This window comes from Kryptolebias marmoratus, linkage group LG4 (assembly GCF_001649575.2).
Source record: "Kryptolebias marmoratus isolate JLee-2015 linkage group LG4, ASM164957v2, whole genome shotgun sequence".
Lineage (NCBI taxonomy): Eukaryota > Metazoa > Chordata > Actinopteri > Cyprinodontiformes > Rivulidae > Kryptolebias > Kryptolebias marmoratus.
The window spans coordinates 4,837,189-4,851,648 of record NC_051433.1 but is presented as its reverse complement, the minus strand read 5'-3'; the positions used below and the strand labels follow the sequence as shown (position 1 = coordinate 4,851,648).

The window sequence follows — 14,460 nt, the reverse complement described above, 5'->3', positions numbered from 1 at the left end:
GCATGTTGGAGGCAAGACAAGATGGGAGCATGGGAGTAAAGTGGAAAGTGGCAAAATTACACTGTTTTTGTGATCGTTTGAAGTCAAAATTCAAAACAACTAATTTTACACAACTATACTTGGATAACTCAGTAATTTAGTCTTTGTTGTGTTCACACCATAAACTGTCCAGACTCTGTACTTCTGCACATCATGTCTGCAGTAAAATGAGAACAATCAGTAATAATAATAATAGCAATAATAATTTTATATTTTTAAATTGATTCAGAATTGTTCATGTCAGCATTGTGAAGCATAAAAAAAGTAAAATAAAATAAAAGATAAGAACTCCCAGCTCTATTAGATGCTAGATTAGGAGTTTCTGGCATTAAAATTGCAGCTGAGGCAAAGGCACTAAAAGGGTCATTGGAGTCACATCTACAATTTGTGACCCTGAAACTCCCAATTAGCTCTCAGAACTGAAGAAGCCTTTCTGAGGAAAGGTGGACATGTCTTCAAGAAAACAAAAGGAAGTCCAGCTGCCTTCTGTTCCAGTACATAGGGTTGCCAGCCCATGGAAAAGGTGCACAGGCATTGTTCAGATATTTATTATAACAGAGCAGACATCCATCACTCAGACTGCTGGAATCTGTCTATCTACCCCACTTAATTGGTGATTCAGCTGTCAAACTGGGATTTATGCCCTTTGGCCAAACCATAAATTGTCAGTCACCACTGTAAACCAGCTGCAAATGTCAAAAAAAACAAAACAGGCTGGCAGGAAAAGAAATACCAGAGCTGCAAAGAAACAGACCACTGCAGAGAGAGAGCGAACAGATTTTACATACAGTAAACAATCTGAAAGGCAGCATAAACAATGGGATGAAACAACCAGCACTGACAGAGCTTAACACAATGACTAACAAATAATTTGGGGTCCAAAGTCTTGTTTGTATGTATTTGCTGTTTATTTTCTTACTTGCAGTAGTTGTTTGTACCAAAATGGCTTTTCTGCGAACATGTCCTCTCTGTGTTCCTCATTGAAAATGCAGCTGCTTTCTTTAGAAAGCCAAGATGCAGCATTGACCCCTCTTAGAGAAGAAGAGTGTTGTTATAGTGCTGCGGCCCCTTTTCCACTCTCATCACCTGTCACTTAGGACAGCCTCTCACTTGAGAGCGCTCTCTAAGATCAGCACTAAACTCTCTTCTTTAGTCCCAGGAAGTGTTGGAGGAAACACTCTGCTCACAGTAGGCTTTTCTTAGACTTCTCGGGCTCATTGCATATTCATAGGTTCTTCCACAGTTGAGACTATTAAGTTAAACAAAGGTTTTATTTATTCACTGTCATATTGTTAATATGAACTTTCATATTTATTTGAAAATATTGCTTTGTAGTCAGTGAAGGGTTGTTTCTGTATGACTGCCAACATGGAGACCACTTTCCCATGAGCTCAAACCGATAAAACACTTTTATGCATCACTTAACTGTCACACAAATAATGCAAAGACAGTTACTGCTGTAGGTGGGTAATTGAGAAGCTGCAGTGTGTCACCAGATGTTTTAGCACTGAATGTGTCCTTCTAAACTAAACATTCTGGTGGCTGAACAAATCCATTACACAGCGAACAGGCCATTATCAGACAATAAGATTTATACTGAGACAGTTTTTAATCAACTGGGTGAAAGAGTGTGCATTATACTGTTTAATATTGTGGAGTGTATTTCAAAATGCCAGGCTATTTATAGATTAGAGAAGTGATCAATGATCAAACTTTTAAATAAAAAACTTTTTTTCTTTGTTATCTTGACAGATCAGTCTGAAAGGTACTCATAGCAAACTACGAAATCAAAAATTAAATCGGTTATCTTAAACTGTATCAAATAGTGCAGTTTGAAAGAATTTACTCCAGCCATTTTCCAGATATATTGATATGCACTTAATGTAAACAAAACACTCGCATCTACATACTTTACTTGACAAATCTAAATGCAAATTTGTACCAATACATCAACATCCACAGATGTCTCCATTGTTGACCTATTTTCAGTTATGTTGGCTGTTTGTTTTTTTAACATTACTTTATATATATATTATTATTTTATGCAGTGTTTTTAGTTTTTTATTCAGAAGCTTGAATATAGAAGTAAAACTAGCCATGTAATGCAAAATATATGTAAGATCTTTAGCTTCATCAAAGATACAAACAAGCTATCAGTCCACAAACTCTGTCTGCTTAATGTAATAGGTCCCCCCTTTGAGTGCTCTTGAAGTTACAAAAACCTCTCAGGAACAATTAAATGTTCTACACTTGTATGTACAGTGAAATCAAAAAAAGGCTTTCCGGAAACACACCCATTTCAAATGAAAATACTCTGATTGATACACTTTAATTGATTTGGTGGACAGTCAGGCCACACCTTGGTATTCTTGAGTTAATGTGTTTGTGGAGCATTATGTTTCACCAATCTTTTGTTGTTTTTAATTAAATCCCTCGTAGAGATTGTGTGAGGTCTGTAAAGCATTCTAAATCCTCATGTTACCAAACATAATAAAGGTCTTCAGTTTAATAATGTTTTTTTTTTTTTTTTTTTGAGAACACGTCTATTCCACCAAGAGATTTCTGTAGAACAAGTGGTAACTTGATTTCTAGGGGCAGGAATAAAATGATCACATGTAAACACGTCTCCACAAGAGAAAACAAAAATGATTCCTTTGCATTCCCACGAGAACCTCTACGGTGTGTCATGTCCTCCTCCTGACTAATTTATCCAGCATGTCTGTGCTGGGCGCTCACGCTCTGCCATGGCTGGGTGTTCAGACTGAGAGCCAGGCTGCAGATGACAGTGGTGAGCTATGTGCTGCTCGGCCTCATGGGAGGTAATGAATCTGTGTGGCTGCCGAGACTCAAGTGTAGACAGCAGGAGGAGGAAAAGTGATCAGTCTTTCACAGTGAGGTACTACTTGTCTAGCATGTGGGTCACTGATAGCAGGAGAGAGACAGAGCATGAATAAAAACAACAAAAGGAAGGGAGTAGAGGTCTGTAAGGGAAAAAGTCAAGAAAGGAGGAGGACAGAATCAGTGTGAAGGAAGCATCATTGAGGAGCAAAAGAAGGGCGAGCGGTGAATCAGATTAGAAAAAGAAACAAAGAGAATGTGTGGCTACACAGACGGGGTTGGTGGAGAGGATGACGTGTCATTCAGTCAGTGTTAACATTCCTGCAGAAATTTGCTCCCTGTTCCCCCACAACACTCTCTAAACCGCCCCAGAGGGGGTTCATTATTCTCACTTTACTCCCCCACTAATTATCGTTATCATTATGGGGGATAATTACCATTTCACTGCCTAACACCCATGTAGACTGCTCAACTCTGAGTCACACAGAAGCTTATCAATAGCTGCTCAATTGCAGTCTCATCTGCCTAATTATAAGATTTGGGCTTTGTGATAACTGAATAGGATGTGAAATCTAGTATTATGTCTTTTGGTAGTGGTGAGATTCTGAAAGTCAGCAAAAAGGTCTGAAATATACCAATGCATGTGGAGCCTGTTAATTAAAAGCTGGGCCTTTCTTCACAATCTAAATCAGAGGAAATCCAAGATTATTAAACAAGTGGAAATCTCTGAAACATCATGCAAGCTTGTACAGATCTGAACACATGGATGGCAAAAAAAAAACATTTAGTCATAACAGCTCTCATCTTTGATTCTGCTCAGTCATTACCCATTTAAATAACTTTTACTTTTTATCTGATTTTGTTATTTTTCTGCAAAGTTCTGCTTTCACCTAACTCAGTCAGTCTGTATATCAGTAACAAGCCACAACATGCAGTTGTCTAGCCAGCAGACCTGCATCACAGTCGCTGATGGTGACTTATGTTAAGATTAGTAGCTGTGTTTGTCAGGGGGGTTTCTAAATCCCTCTGTGGCATTTTGGACGTGCAGCTGACGCCTTGAAGCTGATGAATGGTCTCTCCATCTGTGGCAGTTCAACCCCGGAGTGCAAGACTGACACAGACCTAATCAGTTAGAGAAATTCATTAGACCTGCTCTCTGTAACATATGGAGAACAGTAGAGCTGAGAATGTTTTGGCTGGAAAAACAGACATGCGGGCATGGGTACAGAGATAAAAAAAAAAGTGGCAAAGAAGATGAATCTAAGAAAGTCATAGTAGAAATAAGACAGATAGACAGTCCAGACTGCAGGAATTGGTGTCACCGAGATCCTCATAACTGACAAGAGGTGCTTTCGTATTTACCCCAATTACAGGAAGCATTTATTTCAACTAATCCATGACATAAGTGGTGTTCCCTCCAATCTACCATAGAGGCCAGCATATTGGTCTCCTCAAAGTCGTAAGCTTGATGGGCTTGTACTCCTGACAGAGTGCAGAGTTTTTTATGAAACCGCAAAAAGATAAAAAAAAATTAAAGTAAACACTGAACCAAAAACATCTTAAACATTAGTTTTGTTAAACCAGTTGTACAAAACTCCACCATATAAATGTTCAAATGTAATTAAAATATGATATTTGGTTAAAAATTTTACACTAAACATTTTCTTTTTTTTCTGAAGTGGACATAAACCTAAATTTTGTGCTTGAAAAAAGGATTGTGTTCCCTTAACATGTTTCCTTCAAGAACGGTAGCCGATTATCTGACCCCATGTCTTGTTTTGTATTTCCACAGAGACACTTATGGACTCCACCACAGCTACGGCGGAGCTCGGCTGGACAGTCTACCCGGTGTCCGGGTCGAGTGAGAACAGCGTACGTGATCTAGTCTATTTTCACCATGTTAGGATTATTTCCATTTGGGCTGCTTCTTAAGAAATTACATGTTTCCTCTATATTTTAGGTCATTTTCATAAGTAAGGTGCTGGGTGTCCCCTCTGCTAATTGTATAAGTGCAGTTAATTTGTAAATGTGCCCAGACTCCCATGAAAATGTCATTTCTGCTGCTAGTCAGTGTTTTCCTTTCTCGCTTTAAGGTTAAAGGATCAATCAGTGAGCCAGCATGCCTCCAACAATGAGCTAGATCATTTCTGCCGAAAGCCAACAAAAAAGGGAAGATATTAAAAAAGAAAGAAAAGAAAAAAAAAACATATTGTAGACACAAGAATAATTTGAATAGAGCTTTTTTTGTTGAACAAATTCTGCATAATTAATATATTTTTTGTATTATTTAGATTAATGTATTTTAAGCCCTAAACTTGCAAGCAACTGTTTGTCTTTGTTCTTAAAAAATGTTTGGTGGTTTGAGTTCAAAGCAAACACATTATGTGTAAAGAATAATGAGCTCAGTATGTTTGTTCTTGTGCCACACTGGAAGTAATGTGTTACATGGGCCTGTTGGTGTTTGATACACAGTATTTCCAAGTGGTTTGCCAGAGCAGTGGTTCCTCCCAGTCACATGCAAGCCAGGCCCACTTAAAGCAGCCAAAACCAGTGTCTCAGTCTCCTTTACTTTTTACTCCACCACAGGATTTAGGCTTCTTAAAATCAGTTCAACACAGAGAAAAAAATTGTTGTGGATTTATTTGCCGGTGTATTTTAAAAACCACTGCCATTTTTATTCAGTTATTTATTCTTCGGTGGTTTTTGCTGAGGATGGCTTGAATTGCACTCTGTTATGCTACGTATGTTTGCACCAACAAAAAGCAAAGAAAGCTGCTTACATTGGATAACTTCAAAAGATGTTTAACAATTTTTTTTTTCTAGAATTCATTTCTTCATACCAGATCACACTTTCTGCTTATTTGTACAATCCATCCAAAGCACTAAGATTTAATTTAGTTTGACCAACTTTGATTCCAATCACATATAACAAAACATTTCTTAACATTTTACATGAACAGATCTAACAAAAAGTGGAATCTTCACACAACACAGAGTGACAAAATATTAAAATCTGAATCTTAAAAGCCCAAGTATAAGGATTTTCTTCTTTTTTCCCTTTTGACTCTAGATAAATTTATTAATCTTCTAAAAGCTTCCACATGCAACTATGATATATTTATACCATTCCTTGAGCACAATGAAAAGTCACTAAGCTCCTGGATTTAGTCACATATAAGTTGGCCTTATCAGCTTGGACCCTAAAATTTTATAATCATATGGTCATGCTTGTCAAGAGCCCGGTCCACTGGTGAGTGAAAAATGAGAGTGATGGAGATAGCTCGTCCCTTATGGCCCACAGCAACAGGTGTAGAACCAGGGCTTGCTCTCCCTCTCAATATAACAGCAAGAGATGCTTTACAGAAGCTATTGTCTTACACTCGTACGGCAACGCATGGCTTCACGAGCTTAGCTGGTGGATCAGTAACTTCCAGCAGAGTGCCAAACCAGCATGTGGCTTTCACTATATCCTAACGTGGCATGCGATACAGCACAACACAAATGAAATGTGAGCTAAAAAATGGCAAAATATAAAAACTGAATTTTATTGGCAGTTTTTTGTGCTTCTCTTCTCTCTGAGGGCACACAAATAAGGTGTGTCAAATTGATATTCTAAGAAATTTCTTCATGTATAAATTTGTCCCACAGTGGGTTTTTTCCAGAAAGCCAAACAACCTTCTGGTACAAACGTAGGCTGCATATTTATTTTTTCCTGACAAATGAAGTCAGTACTGGGTGAATTACTTCCATCTCATCTCATTAAATTGCATCAAGATTTAAATCGGCCATTTGTTTATTTGACAGTAGAGTTTTCCAATAAACACATTGAAGACTATCTTTTTTATTTCTCAACTGGCATTTTCTATTTACTAATAGGCTGAATCTGATTGGATTATACTAGAATTTATTTGGACAGTATGTAATTGATTTTTTTTTGGACTTGTTTTCTTTTTCCACACAGTACCCTGACTCCTGTTGTCACTTGGTGCTATATAAATGAACATGAATTGACAACAGTAATCAACTGTAGGAAATCCACTGAGTATGAACTTAACTCACTAAATATCTGCTGTATGACCATGTGAACTGATATATAGCTGACTTCCAGTGCAGGGTTAAGTGGTCAATGTTTTTCTTTCAGCTGACAACTGCAGCCATTTAGAAATAGACTTATGGCCCAAGGGAGCACACACAACTACTGTGGAAGGAAAACCGAAGTCTCCTTCATAGACAGAAACATAATAAGGTGGTGTGTGTGGGTTAGGTTATCATTATGGATGTGATTTAATGTGGTATCAGGATGCAGTATATCTAGTGTCACTTAGGGACACACCACACAACAAGAAAGCAGTGTCCATTGCATGCTAAAAGGTTGGTTAAAAAAAGTCTGTTTTGTTTTACCAACTGCTTATTGTATTAGAATTCCTTCAGAATATGATTCTGGTTGTTTTCTGAAAAATGTGAATAATTGAAGCAAGCCAACAAGACATACTTTTTAAACATAACCTTTCTCTTCTTTTACAAAGTAATTTGTTGAATACTGGATCACTAGAGTTTAAAGAGACCCCTAATTTGCTATGATTCACAATTAAAGTCTGTGAAATTAGATTTATAGAATGAGTCAGAAATTTATGCAAACATAATCTACATGTAACTTGGTGGATCGGAGTAAAAGATGGAATTGTTCTTTGTGTTTCACATGTTGTACATTAGTAGTGGACAGTTGAGGCTGACTACAGCAGACAGTTCTACTTAAGGCTTGGAGTGGGTGAGCCTCTCTTCTCTGTGAGGCCCAGTCTCCTTTAGGATTTGGCTCCCATGGCCTCTCTCGTAGTAATTGAATGCAGACAGTGGGTGTCATTTGTCCGCTGTCCCTCTAGGGAAGGCACTCTTGCTCTGACAGATTTCCCACAACTGCAAACAGGGTGACTGTGCCTCAGGAGTTTTCCGTTGGGTTTCTCTCTCTGCTTTTGTGTGAATTATTTATTTACTTATGTCAGTGATAGAGTGGTGATATGAAATGTGGCTCAGTATCGTGAGAGTAGTTCAGGTTAGTTCAAACATCGTAATGACAAGATGTGATAAATACAAGGTTGATGTTGGAAAAAGAAAATTTTAAATGTTTGATTGTCCTGACAGTGTGTTCATTCCACTGCTTGACTAATGAAACGTTTTTCAAGATAATTGAACAAGCTGTTTGCTGTGGTGTTTAAGTTTCGAAGTTCTCTCTTCATTATAAGACTTTGCTGCTGCCTGTCATAAAGTGACAGAAGCAGTATCCAGGTTGTGTCTTGACAAAACTGGCTAAGTTTTGCAATCTGTCTTAACTGAAAAGAAGAAGAAAAAAAATTCTGCAGAACAGAGGGGATTTGTTTATTTATATGAATCCAAAATTATTTCCAGATAGGTGATAAAGATAAGATTTGGCTCCAGAGAGCTACGGTTGGCAAGATGGCTGTGTGAGGTAATTCTAGTGCTGAACACAATAGCCTCTGTTTTCTTCTAATTAAAGCTTAAAAAGTTCAAAGCCATCAATGCCTTGATGTCATTACAACATTTTAGTAAGGACTGGATGGACCAAGAATTATTTGGAATTGAGGACAGGAATTATGACAGTCATCGGTATAGCAAATAAATGAGATGGCATGTTTTCTCAGACCAGATCCCAAAGAAAGCAGGTACAGAGAAAACAGGAGAGGTCCAAGAAACAAGTCCTGAGGAACCCCATAGAAAAGGTGCTGAGGTAGACAAAAAAAATCCAACATTACAAAAAAAAAAGCATCTGTTGCTCAGGTACAAAGAAAACCAATTTAACACTGCACCTGTAATGCCAACCCAGTGTTTTAACCTCCCAGGTTAAATGGACCAGAAGTTACAAGGGCTCCTCTTCCTTTCTTCAGTTACGAGGGCATCAGGAGGGTTAAATGAGAGATAAGAATACTGTGGTCAACAATATCACAAGCTGCAGTTAGATCAAAGAGTGGATGGATGGATGGTAGGCAGTGTTGGAGCAAATGCAAATAACCATTGTTCTTAATTCATGGTCCTGTAACACAATTTATTTTCTGCAGGTACTAGTTTTTATTCTAATATGAAACAAAATTTGACCTTTGCTATTATTTTTTACATTAAAGTAGACTGCTTATAAAAGGCAAACATATATTTCTAGCTTTGGATTTGCCTAAACGGGTTGTGGTAATTATTTTCCTGTGAAGTCTAAAATTAGTTGAACACTTTTGGTTACAGTAATGTTTCATCGTGTGAATGAAAGAAAAGGGAGCTGTCTGTTGAACTGTATTAGCTGTAGGTGAAACTCCGGTCTATAAACCAGCTTTGTCAGTGCAATCCATTTGGCTTTACAGATAAAACAAAAACCTATTGTCATTGACACTTATGGATCGCAGGTCATTTGAACTTTCTCCTGGAGTGGAACAAGTGATATTGATCCTGAACCTTATTCTTAGCGTCACTGAAGTGTAACATATCATATAACTCCAATGTGTGAAACCAGCAGCCTACATTTAGTATTGCAGTCTCTAAATCCTGTTTTTTTTTGTTTTGTTTTTTTACAGCCATCATAATCAATATGCTCTTCAGACTCTTCAGATAAACACAAGCCAGTTAGACAATAAATCCAACAGTTTATAGTTTTGTGTAACCGATGTCCTCTTGATACTAGTTCATTTTAAATCTTGGACTCATTAAATATCACACACAGCTGGCTCCTATATTAATTTTAGTTTATTTGGAATACTTTAAATTGAACATCCATCCACCGAACATTTGAAAAACATTTGTGTGAACCATACAGTTCTGGAATGTTAGTCTCAGGACCCCAATGAGAGCAATTAAAACATAATACAGTGTTCTTTTGTTTGGAGCCAGTCGAGCATTCAGTTTCACACCATTGAGTTTTCATCATAAGAGTGTGTTTCTTTGTGGAAGAAAGCTTGTGTACCATGAAAACACATTTTCTTTGTTGATACCATCAAAATATAATTTTTTTTTATTTACTCAAAATTTTGATGGATTCAGAGATTTTATTGATAATATTTGGGCATTAGGAAATTTCTACTGATCTGAACTGAAGAATTTTTATGCTTTTGGTAATGCACTACTCTTTGCCCACAACCCACAACCTTACAGCGTTTGACCTTCACAGTGAGAAATAAGCTTTTTGCCAAATGTAACAGGATCTCAAGACAAACTGATGTGTAAGTGTTTATCATGCTCAGATCGAATGTCATTCCATCCAACTGGTCTGTCTCAACATTCACCACCAGTGTTACCTCCACCTGCTGTACTTAAAACACAGGACCACCCTTTTAGAGCCCTCTTGATATGAACCAGGGGAAAAGCTGTGAAAATGAAGACGTTTCTTCTAATTTCACACTCTGTGCTTGATCGTTAGGCTCTTATTATGCCCCATTTGTTTCCCTCCACTAGCTGTGATGAAAGGAGGGCAAAAAGGCCATGACAGGACAAAAAGGGGCCCTTCATCAAAACACATTTTGTTTGGGGTCGTTTTTTTGTCCAGCACACCCCCTCCTTTCCCCACATCACTGCCAACACTTTTTTTCTGGAGTTTCCCCTGTCTGCATCCCTCATTAGCAGCAACCCCCACCTGTCTCCACATTCATTTTATTAAACTGTGATTGTTCAGCCCTCTGCGCTCAGCAGAACAGGCTGTCCGCTCTTGTTTAATTGGCCCACAGCTTCCCTACTGCTCCTCAACAAGTGGGAAGGTCAATGGCTGCTCATGACCTGGGATGATGATGTCTGTCAGTGCTGGGCAAAAGACAGATTTACCCTCAAACGCTACCGTCCTAAATCCCTGAAATACTCATGCAGTTTTGCCTAACAAGTGCTTGTTCATTTTAAAGCCAATAAAGGAGCATTTAGATTTATATTCTTTCTGATCAAATTAGTTTTTTTCAAACTACCCTTTGCCTTAAATAGTTTAAAAATGTTTAACAGGTATCAGCTCTCTAAAATAAACTGAATGATGTGAATTGTCAAAACAGTTATAAATTTTAGCTTTGAGATAGCTTTTTCCCCATTCAGTCTCATTTTCTCCTGTTATTTTGATTATTTTTGGCTACACATCTGACGTTTTTGTTTAGGTTTGCCCTTTGTAATAGTTCAGGTCAAACCAAGCATCACATTTGCAGTGATTAATTGGGACATGGGATTTAGGAACTAAAGCTGTGCTAATTAGTCAGAGTGTTTGACAGAATGCGTGTTTGTAACAAGAGAGGTGACTTTCTTCTCCCAAATCATCAAAATCTGTCAAAATCCTCACTAAGTGGGCACTAATTTGAGAAATTATATCAGCTGTGAAGTGAAGAGTGAAGGAGGGAGGCAGCAGAGCTTGCACCAGATGCAAAGTTGTTCAAGGGGTGAGAACAGGATTTTATTTTTTGCGGCTGAGATGCCGAGGTAGAGGTCATGACCTACAGTACTTGTTGGATAGAATTCTGTTGATCCGTGGCCAAGTATCTGGCAAACCAGAGGTTTCATCTTGATTTTATAGGCAGAGCGAGTATTGAAATTGGCATGCAGTATGTAGACTTTGAAGTTGAACTTCATACATAGAGACCTAAAGTCAACTTTGTCCCTTGATTATTCTTTATATGATTACATGTAAAAGGATTATGTCAGTGTAACTTTGATTGTGAAAACTTTGTCCCATTTCTTAAGTGCTTCAGTCCAATGAAAGAAGTTTTCCCTATACAGGGCCAATAACCCATTACAAAGTGTGCTATGAATATGTTGCGTTAACAGCAAAAAGTAGGACACACATACTCACATAAACCAGTGCTTAAATGACCTCATCTCTTGTTTTTTTTAAACTACAAGAGTGCAATAATTGTTTCCTACAAGAAAAAAACAAGGTGAACATTAATACTATTTGCCTTTGTAGATTTTCATTTCATAAAATACAAATAATTTACTTTTTTTATGGGATGCATTTAAAAAATATCAAGGCAAATATTAAATGCATTTTTTACCACTTGTTTGCATCTACAGTATATTTTAGAAAAAAAAAAACTTATATTTTTGTATTATTTAAATTCATGCATTCATCATACAGTAATACTCAAGTTAGCAAAGTGTAGGGTTGGGAAAATGGACAACATGCTGGAAAGGCGGTCACGTTTGTTACTTTAGAAGTCCTAAATGCATCCTTACAAAGTGAGATATTAGAGATAATATGTGTCTTAACAACAGGTAATTAGTTTAATCAAAATGTTGCTGTAGGTTGGTTCCTGATAGTAATGAACATTCTTATAAAGTGCCTGTAAAAACATACTTGCAATATAATAGAAAATTGTATCACTAAGACTTCATGAAAGTTAGTAAGAAACACACAGTCCATTTGCTGCTTTACACCCCAGTTACCCATAATTGAATAAATCAGAGTAACTTAGTGCCTCAGTAACAGTGTTTGTTTTTCTATAAGTTCTGTGTGGAAGCCAAAAAACTTTTTATGAGTTACTCACATGGCAATCATATTAATTTATCTTTTTTTGTGTGTCTTTCAACAGTGGGAGGAGGTGAGCGGTTATGACGAAAACATGAACACCATCAGGACGTACCAGGTCTGTAATGTTTTTGACAGCAACCAGAACAACTGGGTACGGACAAAATACATCCGACGACGTGGTGCACAGAGGATCCATGTGGAGATGAAATTCTCCGTCAGGGACTGCAGTAGCATCCCCAATGTTCCAGGCTCCTGTAAAGAAACTTTTAACCTATATTACTATGAATCAGATTCTGACACAGCCACCAGAACATCTCCACCGTGGATGGAAAACCCATGGATTAAGGTTGACACCATCGCAGCAGATGAGAGCTTCTCCCAGGTGGACCTTGGGGGCAGAGTAATGAAAATCAACACTGAAGTGCGAAGCTTCGGCCCTGTGTCAAAAAATGGCTTCTACTTGGCCTTTCAGGACTACGGTGGCTGCATGTCTCTCATTGCAGTTCGGGTATTCTATCGGAAGTGTCCTCGAATCATCACAAATGGGGCGTTGTTCCAGGAGACCCTATCCGGAGCAGAGAGCACCTCGCTGGTAGCTGCAAGAGGTGTTTGTATCCCTAACGCAGAGGAGGTGGATGTGCCTATTAAGCTTTACTGCAATGGAGATGGAGAATGGATGGTACCCATTGGGCGCTGCATGTGCAAAGCTGGGAACGAGGCTGTGGAAAATGGAACCGTTTGTCGAGGTATGTGTGCTGTTATTACGTTTTTTTCATATTGTCAGCCTGAAGAATCAGTCTGCTCTCTCATTAAAAAAGATTAATCCAACTACTAAAAAATTCTGCACATGGTTATTTTTGGTAAGTTCACATTCCACACCAACTATTTCCAAGAATCTATTCAACCTCATTCAGTTGTGATATAAGGTATGTGATATAAAATATGATGGAAGGTATAAACTCTGTGTGTGGATTATTTAACTTAAGCTGTCATCACATGTTCACATTATATTTCCATGCTTTGCTATTTTCCAGTATAAATACTGTGAAATATGGCATGTTGGTTGATAACGTCCACTTTTTTTTGGTCTAAAATACACAAATGCTGTTGGACAACATGACTGCAGTGCAGTTTTAAGTGCATTTTTCTGAGCTATGTTCCTCATCAATTTAGTAAAGTCTTAAATTACTGCTTGTCATGGAAAAATTCATGACTTCTCTAAAGTTAATAATTATGCATCCCTCTATATTTACTTAAAATTAAGCATTAAATGCAATATTAGTTTTTTAGTTTTTAGGGCATAAATGTCCAGGTTCATTTTAGAAAAAGGAAGTCTTTGACAATTAAGTGATTGAAAATATTTTAGATTTTTTACACAAAGAAATATTTTCTGTACACATTTAACCAAATTCAAACAGAAAACAAAAACATATATTTTAAACCTTTAAAATACAGCTTTTAATTCTCTTTTGGTATAAGACCTCTACCCATCCAACAGAACAAAGAGGATATTTATCTAAATTGTCAAATTTTTTCTGCCGATTGAAATTCCTTGCAGGGAAATTGATTAGGCTTTCAAAACATCGATGCCTCCAACATTTACCTGCGTCATGCCCCATCAACTCTCTGGCAGGTGGTATTTGGTCATTGTGGTTAGAGATCTTGATCGCTTGAAGCAGCATGACGGCATACAGCCTGCGGACTGGAGTTGTGCTGATCCAGCCCAGTATTGCAAACCACCCACCTGCGTTTTGGATCAGTTTTTTGCTGCCTCTCATACAAGCGCCTGTAATTACAACACATCAACCAGTGTCTGTATGTTGGGAGGGGAAACGTGATGGGTGCTGCCTCACAAACACTGCTGGGTATGTTCAATGACTACTAATGAGCAGAGGGACAAGGCTCACCATAAGAAATGCAGGCTAGTATCAAAACACCTGAAGATAGCTGCTCTGGCACAGCAACCTCCAAATCCACATCCTTGTTCATTAATTTTAATTTGTATTTTGCTACATGTAGTGGATCTGAACATCTGAAATGAGTCCTCAGTCATGGTGCTTTTTTATTTTATTTTATTTTTTTACAAGCTAAATTGC

At 37.8% G+C, this 14,460-nt stretch overlaps 1 protein-coding gene across 4 annotated transcripts in view; it reads left to right on the top strand.

The window, feature by feature from the left end:
* ephb2b (eph receptor B2b) overlaps positions 1 to 14,460 on the top strand; it is a 117,533-nt gene that overhangs the window by 36,671 nt on the left and 66,402 nt on the right. For all 4 annotated transcript variants that reach the window (XM_017408738.2, XM_017408739.2, XM_017408736.2 and 1 more), the window contains exons 2-3: positions 4,670 to 4,749; positions 12,426 to 13,110. In XM_017408738.2, the coding sequence (XP_017264227.1) occupies positions 4,670 to 4,749; positions 12,426 to 13,110 (765 nt within the window). The remainder of the gene's footprint in view (positions 1 to 4,669; positions 4,750 to 12,425; positions 13,111 to 14,460) is intronic.